The sequence below is a fragment of the Schistocerca nitens genome, chromosome 2 (genome assembly GCF_023898315.1).
Source record: "Schistocerca nitens isolate TAMUIC-IGC-003100 chromosome 2, iqSchNite1.1, whole genome shotgun sequence".
NCBI lineage: Eukaryota > Metazoa > Arthropoda > Insecta > Orthoptera > Acrididae > Schistocerca > Schistocerca nitens.
Window position 1 is genome coordinate 725,766,969 of NC_064615.1, and position 26,224 is coordinate 725,793,192.

General features: G+C 45.0%; 1 protein-coding gene across 2 annotated transcripts in view; it reads right to left on the reverse strand.

Annotated features, from left to right (window-relative positions):
- Positions 1-26,224, reverse strand: part of LOC126234583 (sodium/hydrogen exchanger 9B2-like) — a 547,662-nt gene that overhangs the window by 351,624 nt on the left and 169,814 nt on the right. Inside the window, exon 1 of one of the 2 annotated variants that reach the window (XM_049943294.1) lies at positions 22,735-22,858. The exons of the other annotated variant lie outside the window; for it this stretch is intronic. Within the exon in view, the coding sequence (XP_049799251.1) occupies positions 22,735-22,840 (106 nt within the window). The 5' untranslated portion in view covers positions 22,841-22,858. Of the gene's footprint in view, positions 1-22,734; positions 22,859-26,224 lie in introns of those variants that run through there. 2 annotated transcript variants of the gene reach the window in all.

Sequence of the window (26,224 nt, forward strand, 5' to 3'; positions counted from 1 at the left end):
CATACAGGTGGCCTTTGGCGTACGTGGCGTGAAACGTTTGAAAGCAAACACCCTACAACAATCGCCGGAAGGGTCTAGACTGGAGCGCTTTCCCTGGGTGATTTCAAATGGCTCTGAGCACTATGGGACTCAACTGCTGAGGTCATTAGTCCCCTAGAACTTAGAACTAGTTAAACCTAACAAACCTAAGGACATCACACACATCCATGCCCGAGGCAGGATTCGAACCTGCGACCGTAGCGGTCTCGCGATTCCAGACTGCAGCGCCAGAACCGCGCGGCCACTTCGGCCGGCCTGGGTGATTTCGTGATTCTGGAAGGCAGAGTGTATCAACACAAATATGCATCTATCATTTTGATTTTCCTCATAACAGTGGCATTTACCAACAGGACAACGCAACGAGTCACACAGCTCGCAGGTGTTTTTTTTTCCTTTTTGTTTTTTAAATCTTATGGCTAGGGCTCCCCGCCGGGCAGGCCGTTCACCTCGTACCGATCTTTCAATCTGACACCACTTCGGCGACCTGCAGTAGATGAGGACGATAGGATGAGGATGAGGACAGCACAACACCCAGTCCCTGGGCGGAGAAAATTCCCCGATACAGCCGGGAATCGAATCCGGGCCCAGAGGATTGACAATCCGTTACGCTGACCATTCCGCTACCGGGGGCGGACGCAGCTCGCAGTTTACGAGCGTGTTTCGAAGAGCACGAGGATGAGCTAACCATTCTCCCATGGCCACCAAGCTCCCCGGATTTAAATCTAATCGAGACCACCTCGACCGGGCTGTGTGCGTATACTCAAACGAGGAACGAAGCGCATGTGGCCACGGCATGGCTCCACATCCCTGTCGGTACCTCCCAGACCTCATGACTCTCTTGCTGCGCGTCTTGCAGCGATCCGCACTGCAAAACGTGGTTATTCAGGATATTGACAGGTGTTCACTTTAATGTGACTGGACAGTGTACAGCCGCTGTGGTGTGCTTTAGACCGGCGGGTCTGTGCGGCGTGGCGTGCAGTGAATAGGCGCTGAGTGCTGGTTGTACCGTACTGCGACTGCGAGTGGCTGCGTTTCCGCCGAGCGGAAACGGCGAGGCTGCGGCTTTCCTGAGGCGTGACGGGCCCGCTTAGGCTGCCGACCGCCCACTCGTGGAATATAAACACGACGCCGGCCGCCGCACTGTGCAAGTCCCCGAGCTATCTGCAAGGCCGATCAGACGCTCCGTGTTCCCCACCTGCAAGCCCGAGCACAAAGCCCAACAAACGACTTCAGCCGAGCTAAGACGAGTACTAACTGACACTTTCCGTAATAATGGCGTAGTGACCGACACTGTCTGGACTTACGAGCGATCCTGAAAACGTTTGCAAACTGGGAAAAAAGCCGCAAGAATTACGGTACAACCCGTCATTTTTCCCAGTCTACTCAGTGTTTAATTCAGCATATTTGGTCCGGTGACTGTCCAAATATTTAATACCGTCAGCAGGATAAGATGTTGGAAGGAACGGGATTTCAGTAGAGCTGGTGACGTCAGCGGATGTTCAAATGCTTATATTGAAAACATTTTATTTTTCCCTCTCAGTCGCACAGTTTCAGTACGAATTACCGGTTTCGGCATTCATCGGACATCTTCAGATCTACAATACAAGTAAGTTAAAACTGAAACTATAGAAATTAGGTCAAAGGTGGCACATGAAAAATACAGTGATTTCATAACATAATACTGATGCAGTAGTTTAGTTTTCATAAGCCTGAAGATGAATAATAGGACCATGTCGTAGTTTTTCAACCTAATGCTTTATGCACCTAAATTAGTCGTCGTCTCCCGTCCTTCAGCTTATTTAATGCACTACTGGAATACGTGTACAGAAAACTCGCATTTCTGTGGTTGCTGGAATCTGGATTCATGTTCATGTCTATGATACAGCTCATGTGGTGTATGTCTACTGTTGGATGCTTTTGATGTTAATACAGAGTGTTGATTCAGCATTGTGGTTAGTCATTTACTCGATTTTCATACAAAGTATTGAAGCACATGTTGCCAACGCCTTCTTGGCGATATTTGTCAATACTGGGTTTATGAATTCAGTGATTGTCTATGAAAAACATACTGAAATACTTCAGTTAGGCACAGTTTCCCTCACGAATTAGTAATAAATATACCGCTCTCTGCATGAATAATTTGCAGGTTTTGAAAGGTAAGTTTCGCCGAACTGTAGTAGAGTTTTGTAATATGTACGATGAAGTTCTGATGTAATAATTTGTGCAGAATATGGTAATAAGGCCTTCAGATTTTGTAACACTCTGTAGAGTTTGTTCTTAGGCGACGTCATTATTCAGTAGCTGTAGTGAAGTATTTTATATGCTATGTCATTTTCAGATTGGAGTACTGTGATTACAGTTAAGGCAAATCATCCCGTAGCACCGTATTTAGCTACAAGCCAACCACACTACACCCCGTATTTCTGAGAGGCTTTTAAGAGTGATTACGCAGCTTTTGATGTTCAATTGTACAAGCTATGCATTTCAGTTTTCCGTTGTACACAATTTCTGTGAACGTTTGGTACTGTACTCATTTCTTTTGATTTATTCGCAGTCAGATGGTGTTTCACAGTTGCTTTTTGGGCTATGAATATTCGTATAACAGATCATGGCTTCAGTCAGTCAAGGCTTAGTCTAACTATTCATGGATAGTAGACCAATCACAACGCAGCAAATGACTTACACACTGACAAAACTACATTTTCGATTAATATATGTTGACGTGTGTGGACTACCAGATGAAGAATTAAATGCACTCATCATATTAACTGACGATGTAGTTTTCTCAGTAGGCCTTTACTTCTGCAGCCGTGACCTGCTATGACATCCTTATATTTACATTTTACATTTTGAGGTAATCTCCATAGTTTCACTTTCAAGTTGCAAACTTGTATTGTAGATCTGACATGTTCGTCGACGGCCTAAACCCATAATTTCTTATTGAAATTCTGGTGACTGTGTCGGGTGAATTAAGTGTTTTCAAAGCAAGAATTAGATCTGTCCAGCTGTGCAAAACAAAGGTCTGCCTCAGGTTCAGTCGTGTAGCCGATGTGAATGTTCGCTCAGCCTTCATTTGTGTATTGTGTATTGAAACTGTGGACCTAGAAACGACGGAGAGGCTTCGTCCCTCCATAGTCCTCAGTGGTTCACAACCCCGCAACAGGCCACAGCAGTCCACCCCACCCCACCAACGCCACACACCGAACCCAGAGTTATTGTGTGGTTAGGCCCACAGTGGAACCCCCTGAACGTCTCATACCAGGCGAGTGTAGCCCCAAATGTTTACATGGTAAAGTAATTCAAATGGCTCTGAGCACTATTGGACTTAACGTCTGAGGTCATCAGTCCCCTAGAACTTAGAACTACTTAAACCTACCTAACCTAAGGACATCACACACATCCATGCCCGAGGCAGGATTCGAACCTGCGACCGTAGCAGTCGCGCGGTTCCGGACTGAAGCACCTAGGACCGCTCGGCCACCGCGACCGGCGGTAAAGTAATTTTGGTGTACACGTACGTGGAGACAGTGTTTGTGCAGCAATTGTCGACATATTGTAACTGAGGCAGAATAAGAACCAGCCCGCATTCAATGAGGGAGATGGAAAAGCGCCTTAAAAACCAACCACAGGCTGGCCGGCACACCGGACCTCCACACTAATCCCCCGGGCGGATTCGTGCAGGAGAGCAGCACGCCTTCCCGCTCTGGAAAACGCGCGTTAGACCACACGGCTAGGCGGGCGGGCCAACTGTCATAGTACTTGCAGTGGATCCTGATACAGTTTGGAGTTCCTGTGTGATGGTCTGGATAGATGTCTGCCTATTACACGTTACGACCCTGTTCAACTGCCGGCGGTCTCTGTCAGTCAACAGACGAGATAGGTCTGTACGCTTTTGTGCTGTACGTGGCCCTTTGCGTTTCCACTTCACTATCAGATCGGTAACAGTGGACGCAGGGATGTTTAGGAGTGTGAAATCTCGCGTACAGACGTATGATGCAAGTGATACCGAATCATCTGACCACGTTCGAAGTCACTGAGTTCCGCGGAGCGCCCCATTCTGCTCTCTCACGATGTCTAATGACTACTGAGGTCGCTGAATTGGAGTACCTAGCAGTAGGTGGCAGCACGATGCACCCAATATGAAAAACTTACGTTTTTGGGGGTGTCCAGATGCTTTTGATCACGTAGTGTAAGTTCTCTGAACATCTCTGTTACACATCCGTATGTGCTAAAGTGACCAATTATGATCCTCATTTGGCGCCTTGTCTCCGTGATTAGAGTTCCAGATTCTGAAGCAGTACTCTAGAATAAGTGACACTAACGTCTTGTATGCTATTTACTGAACAGATGCCACTCACATTTCCAGAACGCCTCCTACAGATCTAAGTCTTTCATTCACCTGTTACTGATTTCATATCGCTTCGTAGTATTATCTCTAGATATTTATGCATAAATCTCCGCAAGTTTACCACTTGTATTGTAATAGGATATTATCTGGTTCATTCTCTTTGTTACAGTCATTATCGTACGTTGTAGCACTTGTACGTAATACAATGTGCATACGACGCCTGGTGTTGAATCCAGAAAGTTTGAATGGCGCAGGCTCTGGCAGTTAATGCTGAATGTAAATAAATGTAACATATTGCGCGCATATAGGAAAAGACATCCACTACTGTACGACTAAGCTGTTTATGACAAACGACTGGAAACAGTATCTATCGAAAATAACTAGTAGTAACTATCCAGTGCGACCGTAAGTGGAACGATCAATTAAAAAAAGTCCGCAGCTCGTGGTCGTGCGGTAGCGTTCTCGCTTCCCGCGCCCGGGTTCCCGGGTTCGATTCCCGGCGGGGTCAGGGATTTTCTCTGCCTCGTGATGACTGGGTGTTGTATGATGTCCTTAGGTTAGTTAGGTTTAAGTAGTTCTAAGTTCTAGGGGACTGATGACCATAGATGTTAAGTCTCATAGTGCTCAGAGCCATTTGAACCATTTTTTGAAGTAAAAAAACAATATAGGAAAAGCAGATGCCAGACTGAGATTCATAGGAAGAATCTTAAGGAAATGTAACTCATCCACGAAAGGAGAGGCATACAAGGCAATTCTTCGACCGATTCTTGGCTATTATTTACCAATCTGGGATCCTTAATGGGTAGGACTGAAGAAGAGATGGAGCAGATCAAACAAAGAGCGACGCGTTTCGTCACGGGATCGTTTATTCGACGCGAGAGCTTACAGAGGTGCTCAGCATACTCCACTGGTAAAAGGTTCCAAAGAGGCGTTGTGCGTCACTACTGAAATTTCGAGAGCACCATCCTGAAAGAGCCGGACAAGATATTACTTCCTCCCACACACATCTCGCCTAATTACCACGACGAGAGAATTCGAGAAACTAGAGCCAATACAGAGGCCTACCGACACTCGTTCTTCCCACGTGCCATTCGCGGGTGGGACCAGTTAGTGGTACCAGAAGTACCGTTGCCACCCACCATTAGGTGGCTTGCGGAATATGATGTAGATGGAGAAGTTTCTGAACCTAGTCAGGGAGCAGTCGCAGAAGGCTGCCGCTACTTTTACAAGCAGCACCGTGAGCAACAAAGCTGAGGTAGCAGGATACGACCCCCACCAAGGCAAGTAGCTGCAGGCGGCGCTTCCGCCGAAGACGGCGGATGACGAACGCCGCGTTCTGCGTCACGGCGGAGGTCGCAGCCGCTACCCGCCGTGCCCCTGACGCGCTCGCCGTCTCACCGTTTCGCATCGCCTCTACACCACTCAGGGGCTGTCGCTACTACACTGAAGCGCCAAAGAAACTGGTACAGTCATGAGTATTCTAGTACATAGATATGCAGACGGGCAGAATAAGGCTCTGCGGTCGGCAACGCCGATATAAGACAATAAGTATCTGGCGCAGTTGTTGGATCGGTTACTGCTGCTACAACGGCACGTTATCAAGATTTAAGAGAGTTTGAATGTGGTGTTATAGTCGGCGCACGAGCGGTGGGACACAGAATCTCCGAGGTAGCGATGAAGTGGGGATTTTCACGTACGACCATTTCACGAGTGTACCGTGAATATCAGGAATCCGATAAAACATCAAATCTCCGACATCGCTGCTGCCGGAAAAAGGACCTGCAAGAACGGGACCATCGACGGCTGAAGAGAATCTTTCAACTTGACAGAAGTGCAACCCTTCCGCAAACTGCTGAAGAATTTCAATGTTGGGCCAGTGTCAGCGTGTGAACCATTCAACGAAACATCATCGACATGGGCTTTCGGAGCCGAAGGCACACTCGTGTACCCTCGACGATTGCGCGACACAAAGCTTTACGCCTCGCCTGGGCACGTCAACACCGACGTTGGGCTGTTGATGACTGGAAACGTGATGCCTGGTCAGACGAGTCTCGTTTCAGATTGTATCGAGCGGACTGACGTGTACCGGTATGGAGACAACCTCTTGAATCCATGGTCCCTCAGTGTCAGCAGGAGACTGTTCAAGCTGCTGGAGGCTCTGTAATAGTGCAAGGCGTGTGCAGTTGGAGTGATATTGGACCCCTGATACGTCTAGGTACGACTCTGACAGGTGAAACGTACGTAATCATCCTGTCTGATCACCTGCATCCATTCATGTCCATTGTGCATTCCAGCACGACAATGCGACACGCCACATGTCCAGAATTGCTGCAGAATGGCCTCAAGAACACTCTCCTGAGTTTAAACACTTCCGCTGGCCACCAGACTCCCCAGACATGAACATTATTGAGCATACCTGCGATGCCTTGCTACGCGCTGTTCAGTAGAGATCTCCACCCGTCATACTCTTACGGATTTATGGACGGTCCTGCAGGATGCATGGTGTCCAGCACTACTTCAGAAATTAGTAAAGTCCATGTCACGTCGTGTTGCGGCACTGCTGCGTGCTCGCGGAGACCCTACACGATATTAGGCATGTGTACCAGTTGCTTTGGCTCTTCAGTGTAGGTGCTGAGATTATTTAAACCGAGCAAACTCTGCGAGGTTGCACGGGACACCGACACAAATATTTTTCTCGAATGTCATGTTTTACCTGAGGATTTTTTAAACCGGTAGAAGTCTGGGATGTTGCCTGGGACAATGAAAACACTTTTTTATGATGCGTGTTCCTGTGAAGGCAAAAGGTAACACAACTACGTTTTAATTCTTCAGTACCAAGATTCAACAACATTAACACAAAACAGTCCCTTTAGCTGCAGTAGAGGTTCAAAAATGCCTCCGTTGACTTGCAAACAGAGGTTATCCTGGTGGATAATGCCCTGTTTAACACGGTCAAAGACTGCAGGAGTGTCCTTAATTCCAGCGAGAGGCTCGTCATACAGCAACTCTGGCAATGCTCTGGTGAGGAAACTGTAATAGTGCCTGTCATTTGTGGAGATATACCCCAATTAAACAGTCATCAACAATATCTGCGTACACATAAACAGCAACTGATGAGCGCAAGTAAATGTGGCATATGTATTAATCTAACTTAAAACATAGGAATTGTGGATGTTGAATTCCCTATCACGCCCGAACGTTGCTTCATCTCAAGAGAGCACAGAGGACGGAAGTGTAGGATGCGTTTGATTTTGTTCCAAATACCACTTTGAAAACTGTTTTCTGAGTGGATAATCAGATGGCTTCAGCTATAAGTGAAAGCTGTTACTGTAAAGGACTAACAGTTGCTCGTGAAGAACGTTTCTTGCATTCGTCTGATTCGTTCCCATATTACGCGCAATTGAACGAGTGTTGTGAGCGATTACTCCATCTACCGGATTCACAAATGCTCACAGGTAATTCTGACATTAGAAAAAAATGTTTATTTTGGTGTCTCGTGTAACCACCCACAGTTTGTCGGTTTAAATAATTTTCACCCTGTATACCCAGAAGGATGCCCCCACCAACCATCCAAATTCTGATTAGCCTTACTCAAAACGAGCTATGCTTGACGAGTCTAACAACTTTACTTTATCCATTCTCAATAACAAAGCGAATAACGACTACATGTATTCAAAGACTTCAGTTATGTGACTAGAAATTAGCCCCCAACTGACAGTAAACACGTGCCTCCCTCGTACTTCTTCGACTGGAGCCTAGCAATGTCACTAAGGCAGTGCTGTACTTCAAGAGACTGTTTTCAGGCGATAACGCCTTGCTAGATCAACGTCCCTATTACTACTTCACAGCCGCTGTGTGGTATGAACTAATGTGATACTCCGTATTTCTATGCGACTCTCAAATGATCTGCAGGAAAAACAACTATTGGCTCTCTGATACACGCTGGGCTTTCTAGTAGCATCGCCTGCTGGTTTTGGTGAACATTTCGGTGACGCTCTCGTACTGATTTACAAAACAGTGTAGATTTCTTCTGTTCGTTTTACCTGTCTACTTTGCAAATACAATTTGGTAAGGACCAAAATCAACGAACAACATTCAGCCAGCGGTCGGGCGTCAGCATCCTCAGTATCTTTCTTTGCATGTGGATTACGCTTTCTTAGAATCTTTCCAATGAATTTCATTTCGGCATTTGTCTTTCCACTACAAGATTCCTTGTTCTGTAGTTGTGCCTTAAATGGCTCCGGGTGCATACTTTTAGATGCTCGACAGTTCTGATGATTGATTACGACTCAATAAACTTTTTCGTCTATTATGAACCACTGGAACACAGTGGTCTGAGTTGAGGGCCAACAGCCAGTTATGGAACAGGCATGGATCATCTGCGGGTCTTCCTGAACTTCGCAACAATTTTCTAATGGCGTGCCCTCCCCGTGAGGAGCCTCAACAGTACCGCTGATATCTGCTAGAGCATTTTCATATATCGTGTATTGTAACGGACCTATCATATATCTTTGCAAGGCGCCTGATGATCTCTCACTTCCGGCGTTGTCTCCTAGGTAACAAGTACGTAGCTTACTACGATTTCAATGTGGTACGCTGTTTCACAAACACTATATCGTTTACTATGTGGCAGTGCGGACTTAACTGAGGGCATTCTAAAAATCAAGAAAAACGGATATGATATCTACGGCATTCTGTGTATCGTGGACAGGCAGATCGAAACGATTCCGATATGTCTAATACCTGAAAAGAAGGCGGCCATGCAACGGAATTGGTAAACTATGAAGAAATCATAGAGACTGAAGGAAACTGATACCACAAATGTCTAATAGCGGCCAAAGAGGCCATAAGTTTGAGACATTAACGGCGTATACAATGACATATGACCAATATCTCCTTCACACAGGTGGACTAGTTACCGAATGGCAGTAAGCCAGACATTTCCATGCCTAGCAAATAGCTACGCTAGAGAAGTAGTGCTGCGAACAAGGTGTGCACTTTCTAACGATCATGTTTTCGGACATTATCAAGTACATTGTTGAACTTTGAACTACGAATCTGCAGATTGAAGGATGTGGACGAGTCAGCTGCTACAGTTGGGAACGTCCTACTTTCTTAGCAATCATATTCAGAGTTGGGTTTCACAGTAGCGGTGACGTACATGTGCTCACAGCTCTTAAGTATGAATTTTAGAGCCCATATTTACTGGACATTTTTTCCTTGTTTTGGTCCATACTACCACCTCTGAAAGTTACCAGCCCTATAATCTTAGCAACAACAATACCGGTACATTTATTCCACTGTCAGAGCTTTCAGAACGATTTTCGCTTAGCGTTTCTGGCCCGGTTGTTACAGAACCAGGGTCCCTTACCTCAGATTGATATATTTGTCCTTCTCCGTCATCCCTGAAAGTTGTAACATCATCACAGAAACAGCGTGTACTACAATGACGACGTCGTATGCAGAAAGAGGCTGCTAAGTTTCTGCGTGCATTCCAGAGTGTTGTTATAGAGGAATGACAAACATCAAGATACAGTGTTCAGACGCTCTAAATCCTCTCAACATGCTGCTATGTTTCAGCACACATTTTCCTTAATGACGTTACAGATGCATGGCAAACGGGAAAATACAGTACGTAGACCCTGTAAGTCCTCTCAAAGCGTATTTGACCCTCTACCGCATCCAAACGACAAAATTCATCCTAATATTCATCCTTTCATAACTGATGTATGTCTTTTCATCCTTCCCCAAACCATAGCTCTCTCCCTTTCGTTTTCTTCTCTTTCCATAATCAGTTGTAATAACTACCCACACCACTTCTTCTCGCCTTTCAGACTACACTCACCTCCTCAGTCAGCGCCGTCTGCTCTTTTGTAGTAACATACCCCACACTTTTACGCAACTACTCGTATTTCCCATTCCGAAATTATCCACCTATAGTGAGGGTGCTTCCGATCGCTGCAGTGTTTTATGCCTTCCATCTTCACCGTTAATCAGAACCGATTTAAAAATTACAGTAGTGAACTCATGCAGTTTTTAGTATCGTCAACGCACCGTTTTAACAACTTGTTACCATGGAAATGTCAATTATTGTCGTTTTTTTTAAAATAATTCTTATCTAGTTTGCATCCAGATTGAAGAGTGGATATTTGTAAATCCATACCTACTACCGATCCACCACTGTCCTTGATAAGTGACTGCAACAAAAATTAATAAAATAAGATAAAGAGCGAAAGGTTTCGGGCAGGATTACTATGAATTTCTCCTATTTCCAATAGCAATTTCTAGGTGTAGAAAGCTGTAGACCTATATCCATTTGTTAAAAACAGTTGAGTTAAATAACACGAGTTTCAGTTATTCTTAGCAATCTTGAATCTTTATGTCCAGCATTACATGAGGGTAAGTTTTTAGTGTCGTGCATAGCAAAAGCTGCAATTAGAGTGTTGTAATTCGACGACAGTAAGTTTCCTGTTAAGTCTGTTAAGTGAGACTGTATATACTGTCTGCCTCTAGTACAGACTGGCAAGATGACTGCATTTCTAAATAACAGCTCTCGAGACACGTAGCAGAAAGGACTTCTAAGAAGTTCTTTCCCTGGTATAAAACACTCTTTATGTTCTGTGTTCGTCAGTTGTGTATTATCAATCAAAGTTTCGAGAAAAACCTCACCCTCCTCTTAGGATAAGGAATGTAGCTAATTCTCAAAATGTTGGACGGTAATTTATTATGGAGCAAAAAAAATAAAGTTACTTATACAACAATTCCATCATGAAAACCTACCTGGGTGCTAATGATCGCGACATAGTGGACCTTAGCCCAGATAATTTCAGTAGCGGAGCATAAGTTTACTGCGACAACGATTTGTGAAGTAACTGGGCGTCGAATTATTCAGCTTTCAACATAAATCAACGGAAGCCCAAATCAAACTGTTTAGCGATTGAAACCTTTTTTTTCCCAAATGTGGCTCTCAACCTATTCTAACCAAGATAAGTAGTATCTGTTGACAAGAAACTGTTATTTTTTTTTGCATTTCTTGTACTGTAGCTTCTTCTATGTTATTAACAGCATTATAAAAGGTGAATGTAAGACACACATAAACACATTCTAGAAAGGGATGGTTGACTTGGATCTTGGACATACGAATAACAAAACATACAGGGGAAACTGCATGATTATGGTGACTGCGATGTAGTAATGGAAGAAAAAGTTTTGATATTTGCAAAAGCACAGTCTGAGGTAATATTTATGCTGCCAAGTGAATGAAAAAGGCTACACGTTAACAACCATCATAATACATCCAGGTAAATTGTGCCGTAACTTTTCTCACAATAATATCTGAGATCTTGCGAATATTACGAAGCAAAATGATGGAAAGCAATTCGATTTTGTGAAAAGAAACGTCCTACTCTGAATAGTAATGGTTGCTGGTGGCGAAGGAACAATAACAGCGGAAAGAGCTGGAGTGCACGAACGTGAGCCTGGCAGCTAATGGGCAGCGCGCCGTGCAATAAAAGTGCAAAAGAACGCCAACATTAGAGCTCGTTAGCGAATAACGAGGTAAGTAAGCAATTTAAGCACTCTGCTTCAATTTTCCTCAGTCTAATGAAGTGCATCAGCAAAGAGAAGGAAAGTACTAATAAAAACAATGAGGACTGCAGTTAGAGGACTACCGGAGTACCCTTCCATCCGAGAGGTGTGTTGTGTCTATTACTTAAACCGTTCTTCCTCTTTATGTTCCTGACACAGGTTTCCATTTTTGATAAATTTACCGATCATAAACTAGGGAGGGGAAGGGAAAGGGGGGCGGGGGAGATAAATTACAGTACTTGCCATTAAAATTGCTACACCACGAAGGTGACGTGCTACAGACGTGAAATTTAACTGACAGGAAGAAGATGCTGTGATATGCAAATGATTAGCTTTTCAGAGCATTCACACAAGGTTGGCGCCGGTGGCGACACCTACAACGTGATGACATAAGGAAAGCTTCCAACCGATTTCTCTTACACAAACAGCAGTTGACCGGCGTTGCCTGGTGAAACGTTGTTGTGATGCCTCGTGTAAGGAGGAGAAATGCGTACCATCACGTTTCCGACTTTGATAAAGGTCGGATTGTAGCCTATCGCGATTGCGATTTATCGTATCGCGACATTGCTGCTAGCATTGGTCGAGATCCAATGACTGTTAGTAGAATATGGAATAGGTGGGTTCACGAGGGTAATACGGAACGCCGTGCTGGATCCCAACGGCCTCGTATCACTAGCAGTCGAGATGACAGGCATCTTATCCGCATGGCTGTAACGGATCGTGCAGCCACGTCTCGATCCCTGAGTCAACAGATGGGGACGTTTGCAAGACAACAACCATCTGCACGAACAGTTCGACGACGTTTGCAGCAGCATGGACTATCACCTCGGAGACCATGGCTGCGGTTACCCTTGACGCTGCATCACAGACAGGAGCGCCTGCGATGGTGTACTCAATGACGGACCTGGCTGCACGAATGGCAAAACGTCATTTGCTCGGATGAATCCAGGTTCTATAAATTTACAGCATCATTATGGTCGCAACCGTGTTTGGCGACATCGCAGTGAACGCACATTGCAAGCGTGTATTCGTCACAATACGCCAGTCACTACTCTTGATGAACTGTGGTATCGTGTCGAAGCTGCATGGGCAGCTGTACCTGTACACGCCATCCAAGCTCTGTTTGACTCAATGCCCAGGCGTATCAAGGCCGTTATTACGGCCAGAGGTGGTTGTTCTGGGTACTAATTTCTCGGGATCTATGCACCCAAATTGCGTGAAAATGTAATCACATGTCAGTTCTAGTATAATATATTTGTCCAATGAATACCCGTTTATCATCTGCATTTCTTCTTGATGTAGCAATTTTAACGGCCAGTAGTGTAGTTTCCAGCCCTTCTTCCCCCCAAGATGTCTGACCCACTACCTGAATAGCCAGACCAGAATACAGCTACATCTGCACTTTGAGACACGCTATAAAGTGTTCCCTTCACTAATTCATTTACAGGCGGTACATGAAATACCGTTGTAGGAACCCTTGTGTATAGACCCAAAATGTCTCTCCTTTCCTGTCGAGGGCATCACATGATATGTGTGAAGGAGAAAGTAAAATATTTTGTTACTATTCTGCAGTATGGGCTTTAGAATGTCAGAGTACGGCTTCCTCTGATGCCTGACGCCTTCCCTGTGGCGCCTCCCCCTTCGGAGCTTCTTGGACATTTCACTGACGACGTCGCACTTAGTAAACAATCGCGTTACGAATAGTACAGCTCTCCGTTGAAGTTTCTGTGCCTCCTGCGTTAGAATAATTTGGTAAGTGTTCCAAACCGGTGAACAGTTGTGAAATGTAGTAAGTCGAGAGTTCCTGAACAGGTCTTTTTCGTCAAAGAATCGTGCTGTCTTAAGATTCTTTCCACAAATATCTATCTGTCTCCCTCACATCTAAATCTACGATATTTTCCCAAGTGAAATCTAACCTATTATATATTTGTCTGCTGTGACATATTCCCGTGACTATGTGGCTATGTTGACATACAGCATGGTCATTTCACTGTCGTATTTATTTACAGTGAGGACAACCGTGCCTGTGGCTAATCATCTGCACAGCATAACAAACGTACCGTATTCTGAATACGTAGACAGAAAGAACCTTTATTGTATGACTACACCACTGCAAAACAATCACTGGAAGCAGTTACTTCCATAAAGTACCTAGGAGTAGCCGTATGGACTGATTTTAAGTGGAACGACCACATAAAATTAATCACGAGTAAGGCAGATACCAGAAAGATTAACTGGAAAAATCCTCGGGAAATGCAATCCATCAACAAAGGAGGTGGCTTACGAAACACTCATTGGATCATTACTTCAATATTGCTCTGTACCAGTTTGGACTGATGGAAGAAATAGAGAAGACCCAAAGAAGAGCAGCACGTTTCCTTACAGGTTCTTTTAGTAAGCTTGAAAGCGTCACGGAGATGTTCAGCCAACTGTAGTGCAAAACGCTGGGTGGTCTATTATTAAAGTTCCGAGAGCGTACATTCCTGGAAGAGTCAATCAGTGTACTGCTTCCTCCTACGTATATGTGGCGACAAGTTGAGTAAGATAAAATTAGAGAGAATCTTGGGGAATACCTGAGGAGGAGTTGCTTACTGTTGCTTTTCTCAGATTTGTGGCTCTGCTTTTGTCGAATAGTTACGCATTCTGCAGATGACAATGGTGACGATTACTTCAGCGTTCTGACGTGTCCCTTACGATCAAGGTGAGAAGAGAAAGTAAAAGAAGTAAATCATCCGTCATTGGTCCACTGATGCTGAAATGGACCGAATAAGCTGCTCGACACAGTCGAGCGGTTAACCACCAACAGCCTCCCATGCGCTTAATTGATACAAATGACATTTGAAACTTCGTGGCAGGTTAAAACAAAATCGGGGAAGAGAGGATATTGTGGGACACGGTTTAGCCACAGCCCAGTCTCCAGAATGAATTTTCACTCTGTAGCATTGAAACTTTTCAGATCAGCGCACACTCCGCTGTAGAGTGAAAGTTTATTATGGAAACTATTTCGTAGGCTGTGGCTAAGCTATGTCTTCGCAGAATCCTTTCTTCCAGAAGTGCTAGTCTGTCAAGGTATGCAGAACCACTTCTATGAAGTTTGGAAGGTGCTTGGATAACTCAGTCGGTGGAACACTTGTTCGTGAAAGTCAAAGTCTCTAGGTTCGAATACCGGTCCAGCACACGGTTTTAATATGCCAACTCTACACAATTTCCGCAGCAGAGTGAAAAAGTCATTCTGCAAGCTAACAGTTGCTTTGGAGAATGGCACTGGATGTTGGCGCACGCTATGTTGATTTCCAACAGCCTCTGCATTTCCGCACTTCATAATTATAACCTTCGCAGATCTCTTTCCGGTACTTTCACCTGCCCTTTCAACTCTTCGTGCGTTCTCATTAGTCCTTATGCACGAGGCACTGCAGTTGCAGAACACGCCGTTCTTCTCGCGATAGTTTTGAGGTAATTTCGTCGTTCATTTCTGGCCAAAAAACGCTGATATAGTTTCTCTTAGCGCAGAATCAAGTGCTCCTTGGTGACCCTAAACAGGTACATGCATTACGTGATTTACACAATCATGAATAATTCAATTGGACACATCTACGTTGTAGCGTGTAGCTCCTTGTTTCACTCTCATGACGGTGAAATCCACTAGTAACCGAAAGCTATCCACTATTTAATAACACTTAATTTGCTTACTATGACCCAATTGAAAACAGTGGCGTAGTCTTTCCGGAACTCAAGAAACGTTCTTAGGGTTCTTATGATACATTTCGGTCTGACATCAGCTTTCCCTATTACTACAACTATGTGGTCGTTTCACTTAAAATCACTCTGGTTGGATATTTGACGAAACTGACTGACTCCGGCGATCGTGGGTTGCATGTACCTATACAGGATCACCGCGGACAGTTCCTTCTAAGCTGCGAAAAACTGTATCACCGTCGAAATGACAGGTCAAGTATAGGAACGTGTTGTATGAAGGTGACTACAGTGAAATTTCGGAACCAGACAGCGGCTGTGTGAAATCAACAGAGCGTGCGTCAACACACACCAAGCCAAATGTCAGTTGCATCAATTTATGGCATCAAACACTGTTGATAGTTATGCTCATGTCATATAGGAACTCGAGTCGGCATCTTTTGTGCCGCCTTTCGGCTTCAGTAGATCAGTACACGAGTGATATGTTTCCCTTTTTCTTCTTTCTTTTTCCATCTTCAACCTAAGAAACGTATCAGTACACCGAGCAAATGTTTTCACCAGTAGCATCTACAGAATACGTATTATTAGGCAGAGGCGTAGACAGATATAAGAGAAAAGAAGGATAAGAAACCTCCATTCAGTTTATGACCCGCCTTCGCAACAGAGCTCGCAAACGCTCGCCTGAACGATAGCACTCGACTCAGACATAAGTGTTTCGATCCGAAACATGGTGGTGGGTAAATTTACACCGCAAATACACTACTGGCCATAAAAATTGCTACACCACGAAGATGACGTGCTACAGACGCGAAATTTAACCGACAGGAAGAAGATGCTGTGATACGCAAATGATTAGCTTTTCAGAACATTCGCACAAGGTTGGCGCCGGTGGCGAGACCTACAACGTGATGACATGAGGAAATTTTCCAACCGATTTCTCATACACAAACAGTTGACCGGCGTTGACTGGTGAAACGTTGTTGTGATGCCTCGTGTAAGGAGGAGAAATGCGTACCATCACGTTTCCGACTTTGATAAAGGTCGGATTGTAGCCTATCACAATTTCGGTTTATAGTATCGCGACATTGCTGCTCGCGTTGGTCGATATCCAATGACTGTTGGGAGAATATGGAATCGGTGGATTCAGGAGGGTAATACGGAAAGCCGTGCTGGATCCCAACAGCCTCATATCACTAGCAGTCGAGATGACAGGCATCCTATCCGCATGGCTGTAACGGATCTTGCAGCCACGTCTCGATCCCTGAGTCAACAGATGGGGACGTTTGCAAGACAACAACCATCTGCACGAACAGTTCGACAACGTTTGCAGCAGCATCGACTATCACCTCGGAGACCATGGCTGCGGTTACCCTTGACGCTGCATCACAGACAGGAGCGCCTGCGATGGTGTACTCAATGACGGACCTGGCTGCACGAATGGCAAAACGTCATTTGCTCGGATGAATCCAGGTTCTATAAATTTACAGCATCATTATGGTCGCAACCGTGTTTGGCGACATCGCAGTGAACGCACATTGCAAGCGTGTATTCGTCATCGCCATACTAGCGTATCACCCGGCGTAATTGTATGGGGTGCCATTGGTCACCTCTTGTTCGCATTGACGGCACTTTGAACAGTGGACGTTACATTTGAGACGTGTTACGACCCGTGGCTCTACCCTTCATTCGATCCCTGCGAAACCCTATATTTCAGTAGGATAATGCACAACTGCAGGTTGCAAGTCCTGTACCGGCCATTCTGGATACAGAAAATGTTCGACTGCTGTCCTGGCGAGCACATTCTTCAGATTTCTCACCAATTGAAAACGTCTGGTCAATGGTGGCCGAGCAACTGGCTCGTCACAATACGCCAGTCACTACTCTTGATGAACTGTGGTACCGTGTTGAAGCTGCATGGGCAGCTGTACCTGTACACGCCATCCAAGCTCTGTTTGACTCAATGCCCAGGCGTATCAACGCCGTTATTACGGCCAGAGGTGGTTGTTCTGGGTACTGATTTCTCAGGATCTATGCACCCAAATTGCGTGAAAATATAATCACATGTCAGTTCTAGTATAGTGTATTTGTCCAACGAATACCCGTTCATCAAAAGAGCCACCGTGGTATAACAACCGAGTCAGAAAACTGCTTCGCAATCAAAGGGAACTTCACAGCAAACATAAACATAGCCAAAGCCTTGCAGACAAACAAAAATTACGCGAAGCGAAATGTAGTGTGAGGAGGGTTATGCGAGAGGCATTCAATGAATTCGAAAGTAAAGTTTTATGTACTGACTTGGCAGAAAATCCTAAGAAATTTTGGTCTTATGTCGAAGTTGTAGGTGGATCAAAACAAAATGTCCAGACACTCTGTGACCAAAATGGTACTGAAACAGAGGATGACAGACTAAAGGCCGATATAATAAATGTCTTTTTCCAAAGCTGTTTCACAGAGGAAGACTGCACTGTAGTTCCTTCTCTAGATTGTCGCACAGATCACAAAATGGTAGATATCGAAATAGACGACAGAGGGATAGAGAAACAATTAAAATCGCTGAAAATAGGAAAGGCCGCTGGACCTGATGGGATACCAGTTCGATTTTACACAGAGTACGCAAAGGAACTTGCCCCCCTTCTTGCAGCGGTGTACCGTAGGTAGCGTAGCGTTCCAAAGGATTGGAAAATGGCACAGGTCATCCCTGTTTTCAAGAAGGGACGTCGGACAGATGTGCAGCACTATAGGCCTATATCTCTAACGTCGATCAGTTGTAGAACTTTGGAACACGTATTACGTTCGAGTATAATGACTTTTCTAGAGACTAGAAATCTACTCTGTAGGAATCAGCATGGGTTTCGAAAAAGACGGTCGTGTGAAACCCAGCTCGCGCTATTCGTCCACGAGACTCAGAGGGCCATAGACACGGGTTCACAGGTAGATGCCGTGTTTCTTGACTTCCGCAAGGCGTTCGATACAGTTCCCCACAGTCGTTTAATGAACAAATTAAGAGCGTAAGAGCATATGGACTATCAGACCAATTGTGTGATTGGATTGAAGAGTTCCTAGATAACAGAACGCAGCATGTCATTCTCAATGGAGAGATGTCTTCCGAAGTAAGAGTGATTTCAGGTGTGCCGCAGGGGAGTATCATAGGACCGTTGCCATTCACACTATACATAAATGACCTTGTGGATGACATCGGAAGTTCACTGAGGCTTTTTGCAGATGATGCTGTGGTGTATCGAGAGGTTGTAACAATGGAAAATTGTACTGAAATGCAGGAGGATCAGCAGCGAATTGACGCATGGTGCAGGGAATGGCAATTCACTCTCAATGTAGACAAGTGTAATGTGCTGCGAATACATAGAAAGATAGATCCCTTATCATTTAGCTACAAAATAGCGGGTCAGCAACTGGAAGCAGTTAATTCCATAAATTATCTGGGAGTACGCATTAGGAGTGATTTAAAATGGAATGATCATATAAAGTTGCTCGTCGGTAAAGCAGATGCCAGACTGAGATTCATTGGAAGAATCCTAAGGAAATGCAATCCGAAAACAAAGGAAGTAGGTTACAGTACGCTTGTTCGCCCACTGCTTGAATACTGCTCAGCAGTGTGGGATCCGTACCAGATAGGGTTGATAGAAGAGATAGAGAAGATCCAACGGAGAGCAGCGCGCTTCGTTACGGGATCATTTGGTAATCGCGAAAGCGTTACGGAGATGATAGATAAACTCCAGTGGAAGACACTGCAGGAGAGACGCTCAGTAGTTCGGTACGGGCTTTTGTTAAAGTTTCGAGAACATACCTTCACCGAAGAGTCAAGCAGTATATTGCTCCCTCCTACGTATGTCTCGCGAAGAGACCATGAGGATAAAATCAGAGAGATTAGAGCCCACACAGAAGCATACCAACAATCCTTCTTTCCACGAACAATACGAGACTGGAATAGAAGGGAGAACCGATAGAGGTACTCAGGGTACCCTCCGCCACACACCGTCAGGTGGCTTGCGGAGTATGGATGTAGATGTAGGATGGAGATGTAGATCATCTGTATTTCTTCTTGGTGTAGCAATTTTAATGGCCAGTAGTGTAATGGTCAGCGAGGAACAACAGGTAGTGGTGTAAGTTTCCTGATCACCGGATTTTGTGGCAATATTCTGAATTAAATTGCAAAGTTTTTGCAGTATCTCATGTAATGAAGGCATGTGACACTGTTGGTAATCCGTCCGTTGGATGGGCCTGTTAGACTCTGCGGCCCCCTTGCTCCTGTTCCAGAGGAGCCGGCAGCGGCTTTCACCCTCTCCTTCTCTCATCATCTTACAACACAAACATAACATCGCGCGACATGTACAGCCGTTACACTTACCCACACTCAACAAACACACATATGAACTCCGACATATCCGCACGAAAAGGGCTCACTGCGAGCGGAAGAAGAATATCTTCTCGGACTTGGTATCTGGATCTACCCCTTGGGGTCTCCCAACCAGCAGTGACATACGACTCTATTTTCTTTTTATCAGGTCTTCTCCCATAGTCTGCTTTATTTTGTACATCACCGAATCGTGTATTAAAACGAATATTACTCTTTGCATACTTGTAGCAAATACGTGTCACAAAAAAATGGTTCAAATGGCTCTGAGCACTATGGGACTCAACTGCTGAGGTCATTAGTCCCCTAGAACTTAGAACTAGTTAAACCTAACTAACCTAAGGACATCACAAACATCCATGCCCGAGGCAGGATTCGAAACCTGCGACCGTAGCGGTCTCGCGGTTCCAGACTGCAGCGCCTTTTAACCGCACGGCCACTTCGGCCGGCTACGTGTCACATAAATTTCATTCAGCAGTTAATTATACATAGGTCAAGTTTTGTGACTGAGATCACATACATCACAAGAGAGAATAAAAATTCTTAAATAATTGTGTCGGTTGCTTAATGTACGTAATCGGTGTCACGAAGTTAATTACAACTGTTTGCAGAAATTTATTTATGTACATACAGAGAATAGGAAGCTCGTTGGTATTTTTGATAAGTAGAAGCATTTTCTTCTGCGGGGACACCACAGCATGGATAAATTTGAGGTAAGAAGCCATTCCACCGGGCTGTATTTTAAAAATGCCCTGCATTCAGAGCTACTAGTTTCGGGCATGGCCCAGTTTCAAGCGATTGTAAAAAGATAACCACACACCACAATGAAAAGAGAAAGTTTCAGAATAAAAGCCGTACAGCTACACTGGATGTAATGTTTACGCAAACACTGTAATTACCTGTGAAAGATGTGAACATACTGTCCTCGTCTCGTGATATAAAAATCGTGTCATCCGTAACTGTCTTTAGCACAACCGTCAAACTCAATAATCCAAAACAAAGTGCACACACTATTAAAAAGACAAATCAAACTAATAACAGCAAGAAGACAAATCTGGTGATGCATAGCTACAAAAAACACCTACACACAATAGACACACGTGTACAAGTCTGTGGAGGAAAATTATCAGTGTCAGTAAAAGCAGTTTAAACATAGGGCATTTACAGTATTACCGACGCACAGTTTCAAAATACCTGTTCTGTCTTACACTAACAGTAATATTGTAGTAGTAAACTCGTGTTAGCTCTCCTTGAGAACACTAGCGGCCAGCACTATGACTGTCGTACTGAGGTATCACTCAATCTCTAACGGTCTCCTTGCCGACAACAGACAAACCATTTCCATAAACGCTTTTCTTCTGGTCGACTGTTGACTATATGAATGTAGAATTATATTGTTATGTTATTTATATGACAGAGGCAACTGCCACCTTAAAATAGCGTGATGATCTTTGAGACATGTATTTTAATTTTTGGCCCTTATTAGTATATGAAAGAGTAAAGGCCACCGCAGTAGTTAAGTCAGTGGACTAATATTCTGAAGGAATCCGGCTCAGTACTCCGTCGGCTGCCCTCTCTCACTCACTCATTTACGAATGTCAGACCTGTTGATGTACGCCGTACAACTGTCTCAGACCTATGTTTTTATGAGGTGTAGAGAACATACTGCTGGAGTACAAAACCTGACGTAAAATTTTTTGGGCAAGACAAATGTGTACTTGAATATGACGTTATACTTGTTAATTTATTCTACCAAGATGTTTTGTTAAAGTATGTATTCTTACGTGGACTTGAAAACGGTTCTTACTACTGACACTAGTCGCCAATAAAGCGCTATTCACTAAAAGCAACTTGTGGAGGTAACGTGAACTCCTTCAAAAACAGGGCGGTCAGAAAAAGCCGAAAAAGCTTGTAAGAGTGTTTCAGACGAGGTTATGCTGACAAGTAAGTGGTAAGAAAAAAATTCGATACGTCGCCCCGTTTCCGAGTTATGTAGCATCGAAGTTAGCCCAATCAGGTCGTCGCGCGCGCAAATTCAAGCATTTGCTCGATCTAAAATGCGTTAATGAACAGACATCTGTGCGTCCGCCGGGTACCACTTGTTCGAACAATCAGTAACAATTCAAATATGAGTTTTTCGGAAGTTGATAATTTTAAATTAGGAAACAAAACGAATAGCTCGTTTGGCGACACTGTCTCTGGCAGGTTGCTCGAATTTGCGCGTGCTGCTACATGATTGGCTAATTATACAGTGCTAATTAAATCGGAAACGGCGCGATGTATCGAACTTTTTCTTCTTCTTAACAACTATTCCTCAGGAGAACCTACCCTGTAACACACTTAAGAGATTTTCAGACTGTTTCTGAATAAGCTGTATATCAGAGTTGTGGAGCACATTAAAAAAAAAGTCAAGCGAATTTTTGTCATTTAGCGACCGCGAGAAAAGCTATATCCGTCTCAGTTAACCATAAAATTGTCGCAGCCTCCAGCGCTGTGACGCAAATTCGAGAAGAAAAACGAGAGGTTCGGTCTTTTATAGAAGTGTACCGACAACCCTTTTTAGAGTGTGCCATTCGTGAATGGATTAGGGAGGGGAGAAAATCGTTCTGGTGCTCCGGGCAACCTCAGTCAGACATCATACGAGTGTTTGCAACGTCGGAGTAGACGGCAGATATTCCTTCTTGCTCTTGTGTACCTTGAGCAGCCTCGTAGTGGCTCGCCGTCGCCGTCGGCGTCATCGTCGTCGTTGCCGTCGCCGCGCTCGTCGTGGCCGTCCTGGGTGTAGCGTCTGCGAGCTCCATCCCACTATTGTGCGCCTGGCATACCTGCGGCCGCTCGCTCCGGAGTGCGCGTCGCCACTGGAAAACGCTGGCCGCCGTGTCGAGAGAGCCTCGGCTCGCGAACCAGCTGCGCCCGCCGCGCCGCCGTGGAGGGGAGCAGATAGGCGCGCTCGCGCTCCCAGGTATCTCCTCAGGTCACTCACCACCGTAATCTCGACACGCAATCTCACACACTAGCCCGGACACACCAGTGTTCGATTCCGGAAACTGACATCAGCTGCTGAGGATCTAGTCACACCGTTACATCTGCATTTACTTTGCTGACCAGGGAAACGTCCTGGGACCTCTGCTGTTCCTGATCTATATAAATGACCTGGGTGACAGTCTGAGCAGTTCTCTTCGGTTGTTCGCAGATGATGCTATGCCTACTTCGGTGGCCTTGGAATCACATGGAACCCCTGATGTCGCTGCGTCTTCCGGCAGTGAGCATCTTACCGGTCAGCCATCACTCCAGGGTGAATGGCGGACAGTGGTGGGCTCGCGCGTGCCTGGCTGAAAGGCGAAGGTGGGATCTGGCCGCGTGGCAGCTGCCTTACCCCTTTCCAACAGGTACGGGGTGCTTCCTAGTGGTGATGACATCGTTTCCGAGCCACCACAGGATGCCTCGCCTGTTGGGCCAGTGGCCGATTCTCCGGCAAGGTCCCGACAGTCACAGAGGGCGGGCCTATTAGTTATAGGGAGCTCCAACGTTAGGCGGGTTATGGAGCCCCTCAGGAAAATAGCGGGTAGGTCGGGGAAGAATGCCAGTGTGCACTCGGTGTGCTTGCCGGGGGGTCTCGTCCGTAATGTGGAGGAGGCCCTTCCGGCAGCTATTGAACGCACTGGGTGTGACCGGCTGCAGATAGTAGCACATGTCGGAACGAATGACGCCTGCCGCTTGGGTTCTGAGGCCATCCTTGGTTCCTTCCGGCGGCTGGCTGATTTGGTGAAGACAACCAGCATCGCACGCGGAGTGCAAGCTGAGCTTAATATCTGCAGCATAGTGCCCAGAGTCGATCGCGGTCCTCTGGTTTGGAGCCGTGTGGAGGGTCTAAACCAGAGGCTCAGACGACTCTGCGACTATAATGGTTGCAAATTCATCGACCTCCGTTATTGGGTGGAGAACTGTAGGGCCCCCCTAGACAGGTCAGGCGTGCACTACACACCGGAAGCAGCTACTAGGGTAGCAGAGTACGTGTGGCGTGCACACGGGGGTTTTTTAGGTTAGAGGGACCCCCCCTTGGGCGAAACGATAAAATACCTGACGGCTTACCAGAGAGAACATCATCATCGTTGATAAAGAACGTCCGTCCTCAGAGACCAAAAACAGGAAAAGTTAACGTAATATTGGTAAACTGCAGGAGTATCCAGGGCAAGGTTCCTGAATTAGTATCGCTTATTGAAGGAAATAGTGCGCATATAGTATTAGGAACGGAAAGTTGGTTAAAACCGGAAGTGAACAGTAACGAAATCCTAGACACAGAATGGAATATATACCGCAAGGATAGGATAAACGCCAATGGTGGAGGAGTATTTATAGCAGTAAAGAATTCAATAATATCCAGTGAAGTTATTAGCGAATGCGAATGTGAAATAATCTGGGTTAAGTTAAGTATCAAAGGTGGGTCAGATATGATAGTCGGATGCTTCTATAGACCACCTGCATCAGCAACCGTAGTAGTTGAGCGCCTCAGAGAGAACCTGCAGAACGTCGTGAAGAAGTTTCGTGATCATACTATTGTAATAGGGGGAGACTTCAATCTACCAGGTATAGAATGGGATAGTCACACAATCAGAACTGGAGCCAGGGACAGAGACTCTTGTGACATTATCCTGACTGCCTTGTCCGAGAATTACTTCGAGCAGATAGTTAGAGAACCAACTCGTGAAGCTAACGTTTTAGACCTCATAGCAACAAATAGACCGGAACTTTTCGACTCCGTGAATGTAGAAGAGGGTATCAGTGATCATAAGTCAGTGGTTGCATCAATGACTACAAGTGTAATAAGAAATGCCAAGAAAGGAAGGAAAATCTATTTGCTTAACAAGAGTGATAGGGCACAAATCGCAGAATATCTGAGTGACCACCATCAAACGTTCATTTCTGAGGAAGAGGATGTGGAACAAAAATGGAAAAAATTCAGAAACATCGTCCAGTACGCCTTAGATAAGTTCGTACCGACTAAGGTCCAAAGCGAGGGGAAAGATCCACCGTGGTATAACAATCATGTACGAAAGGTACTACGGAAACAAAGAAAGCTTCATCATAGGTTTAAGAGTAGTCGAATCATAGCTGATAAGGAAAAGCTGAACGAAGCGAAAAAGAGCGTAAAGAGAGCAATGAGAGAAGCATTCAACGAATTCGAACATAAAACATTGGCAAACAATCTAAACAAGAACCCTAAAAAGTTTTGGTCATATGTAAAATCGGTAAGCGGATCTAAATCCCCTATTCAGTCACTCGTTGACCACGATGGCACCGAAACAGAGGACGACCGAAGAAAGGCAGAAATACTGAATTCAGTGTTCCGAAACTGTTTCACTGCGGAAAATCGTAACACGGTCCCTGACTTCAGCCGTCGCACGGACGCCAAAATGGAAAATATTGAAATAAACGATATCGGAATTGAAAAACAACTGCTATCACTTAGTAGCGGAAAAGCATCCGGACCAGACGAGATACCCGTAAGATTCTACAGTGATTATGCTAAAGAACTTGCCCCCTTTCTATCAGCAATTTATCGTAGATCTCTGGAAGAACGTAAAGTACCTAGCGACTGGAAGAAAGCGCAGGTCGTTCCCATTTTCAAGAAGGGTCATAAATCAGATGCGAATAATTATAGGCCTATTTCGCTTACGTCAATCTGTTGTAGAATAATGGAACATGTTTTATGTTCTCGTATTATGACGTTCTTAGATAATACAAATCTCCTTCATCATAACCAACATGGATTCCGCAAACAGAGATCATGTGAAACCCAGCTCGCCCTATTTGTCCAAGAAATTCACAGTGCCGTAGACACTGGCGAGCAGATTGATGCCGTATTCCTGGACTTCAGGAAGGCATTTGATACGGTTCCGCACTTACGTTTAGTGAAAAAAATACGAGCTTACGGAATATCGGACCAGGTTTGTGTTTGGATTCAGGATTTCCTAGAAGAAAGAACACAACATGTCATTCTTAACGGTTCAAAATCTGCAGATGTAGAGGTAATTTCGGGAGTACCGCAAGGAAGCGTGATAGGACCTTTATTGTTTACAATATACATAAATGACTTAGTTGACAACATCGGTAGCTCCGTGAGGCTATTTGCAGATGACACGGTTGTCTACAAGAAAGTAGCAACATCAGAAGACTCGTACGTA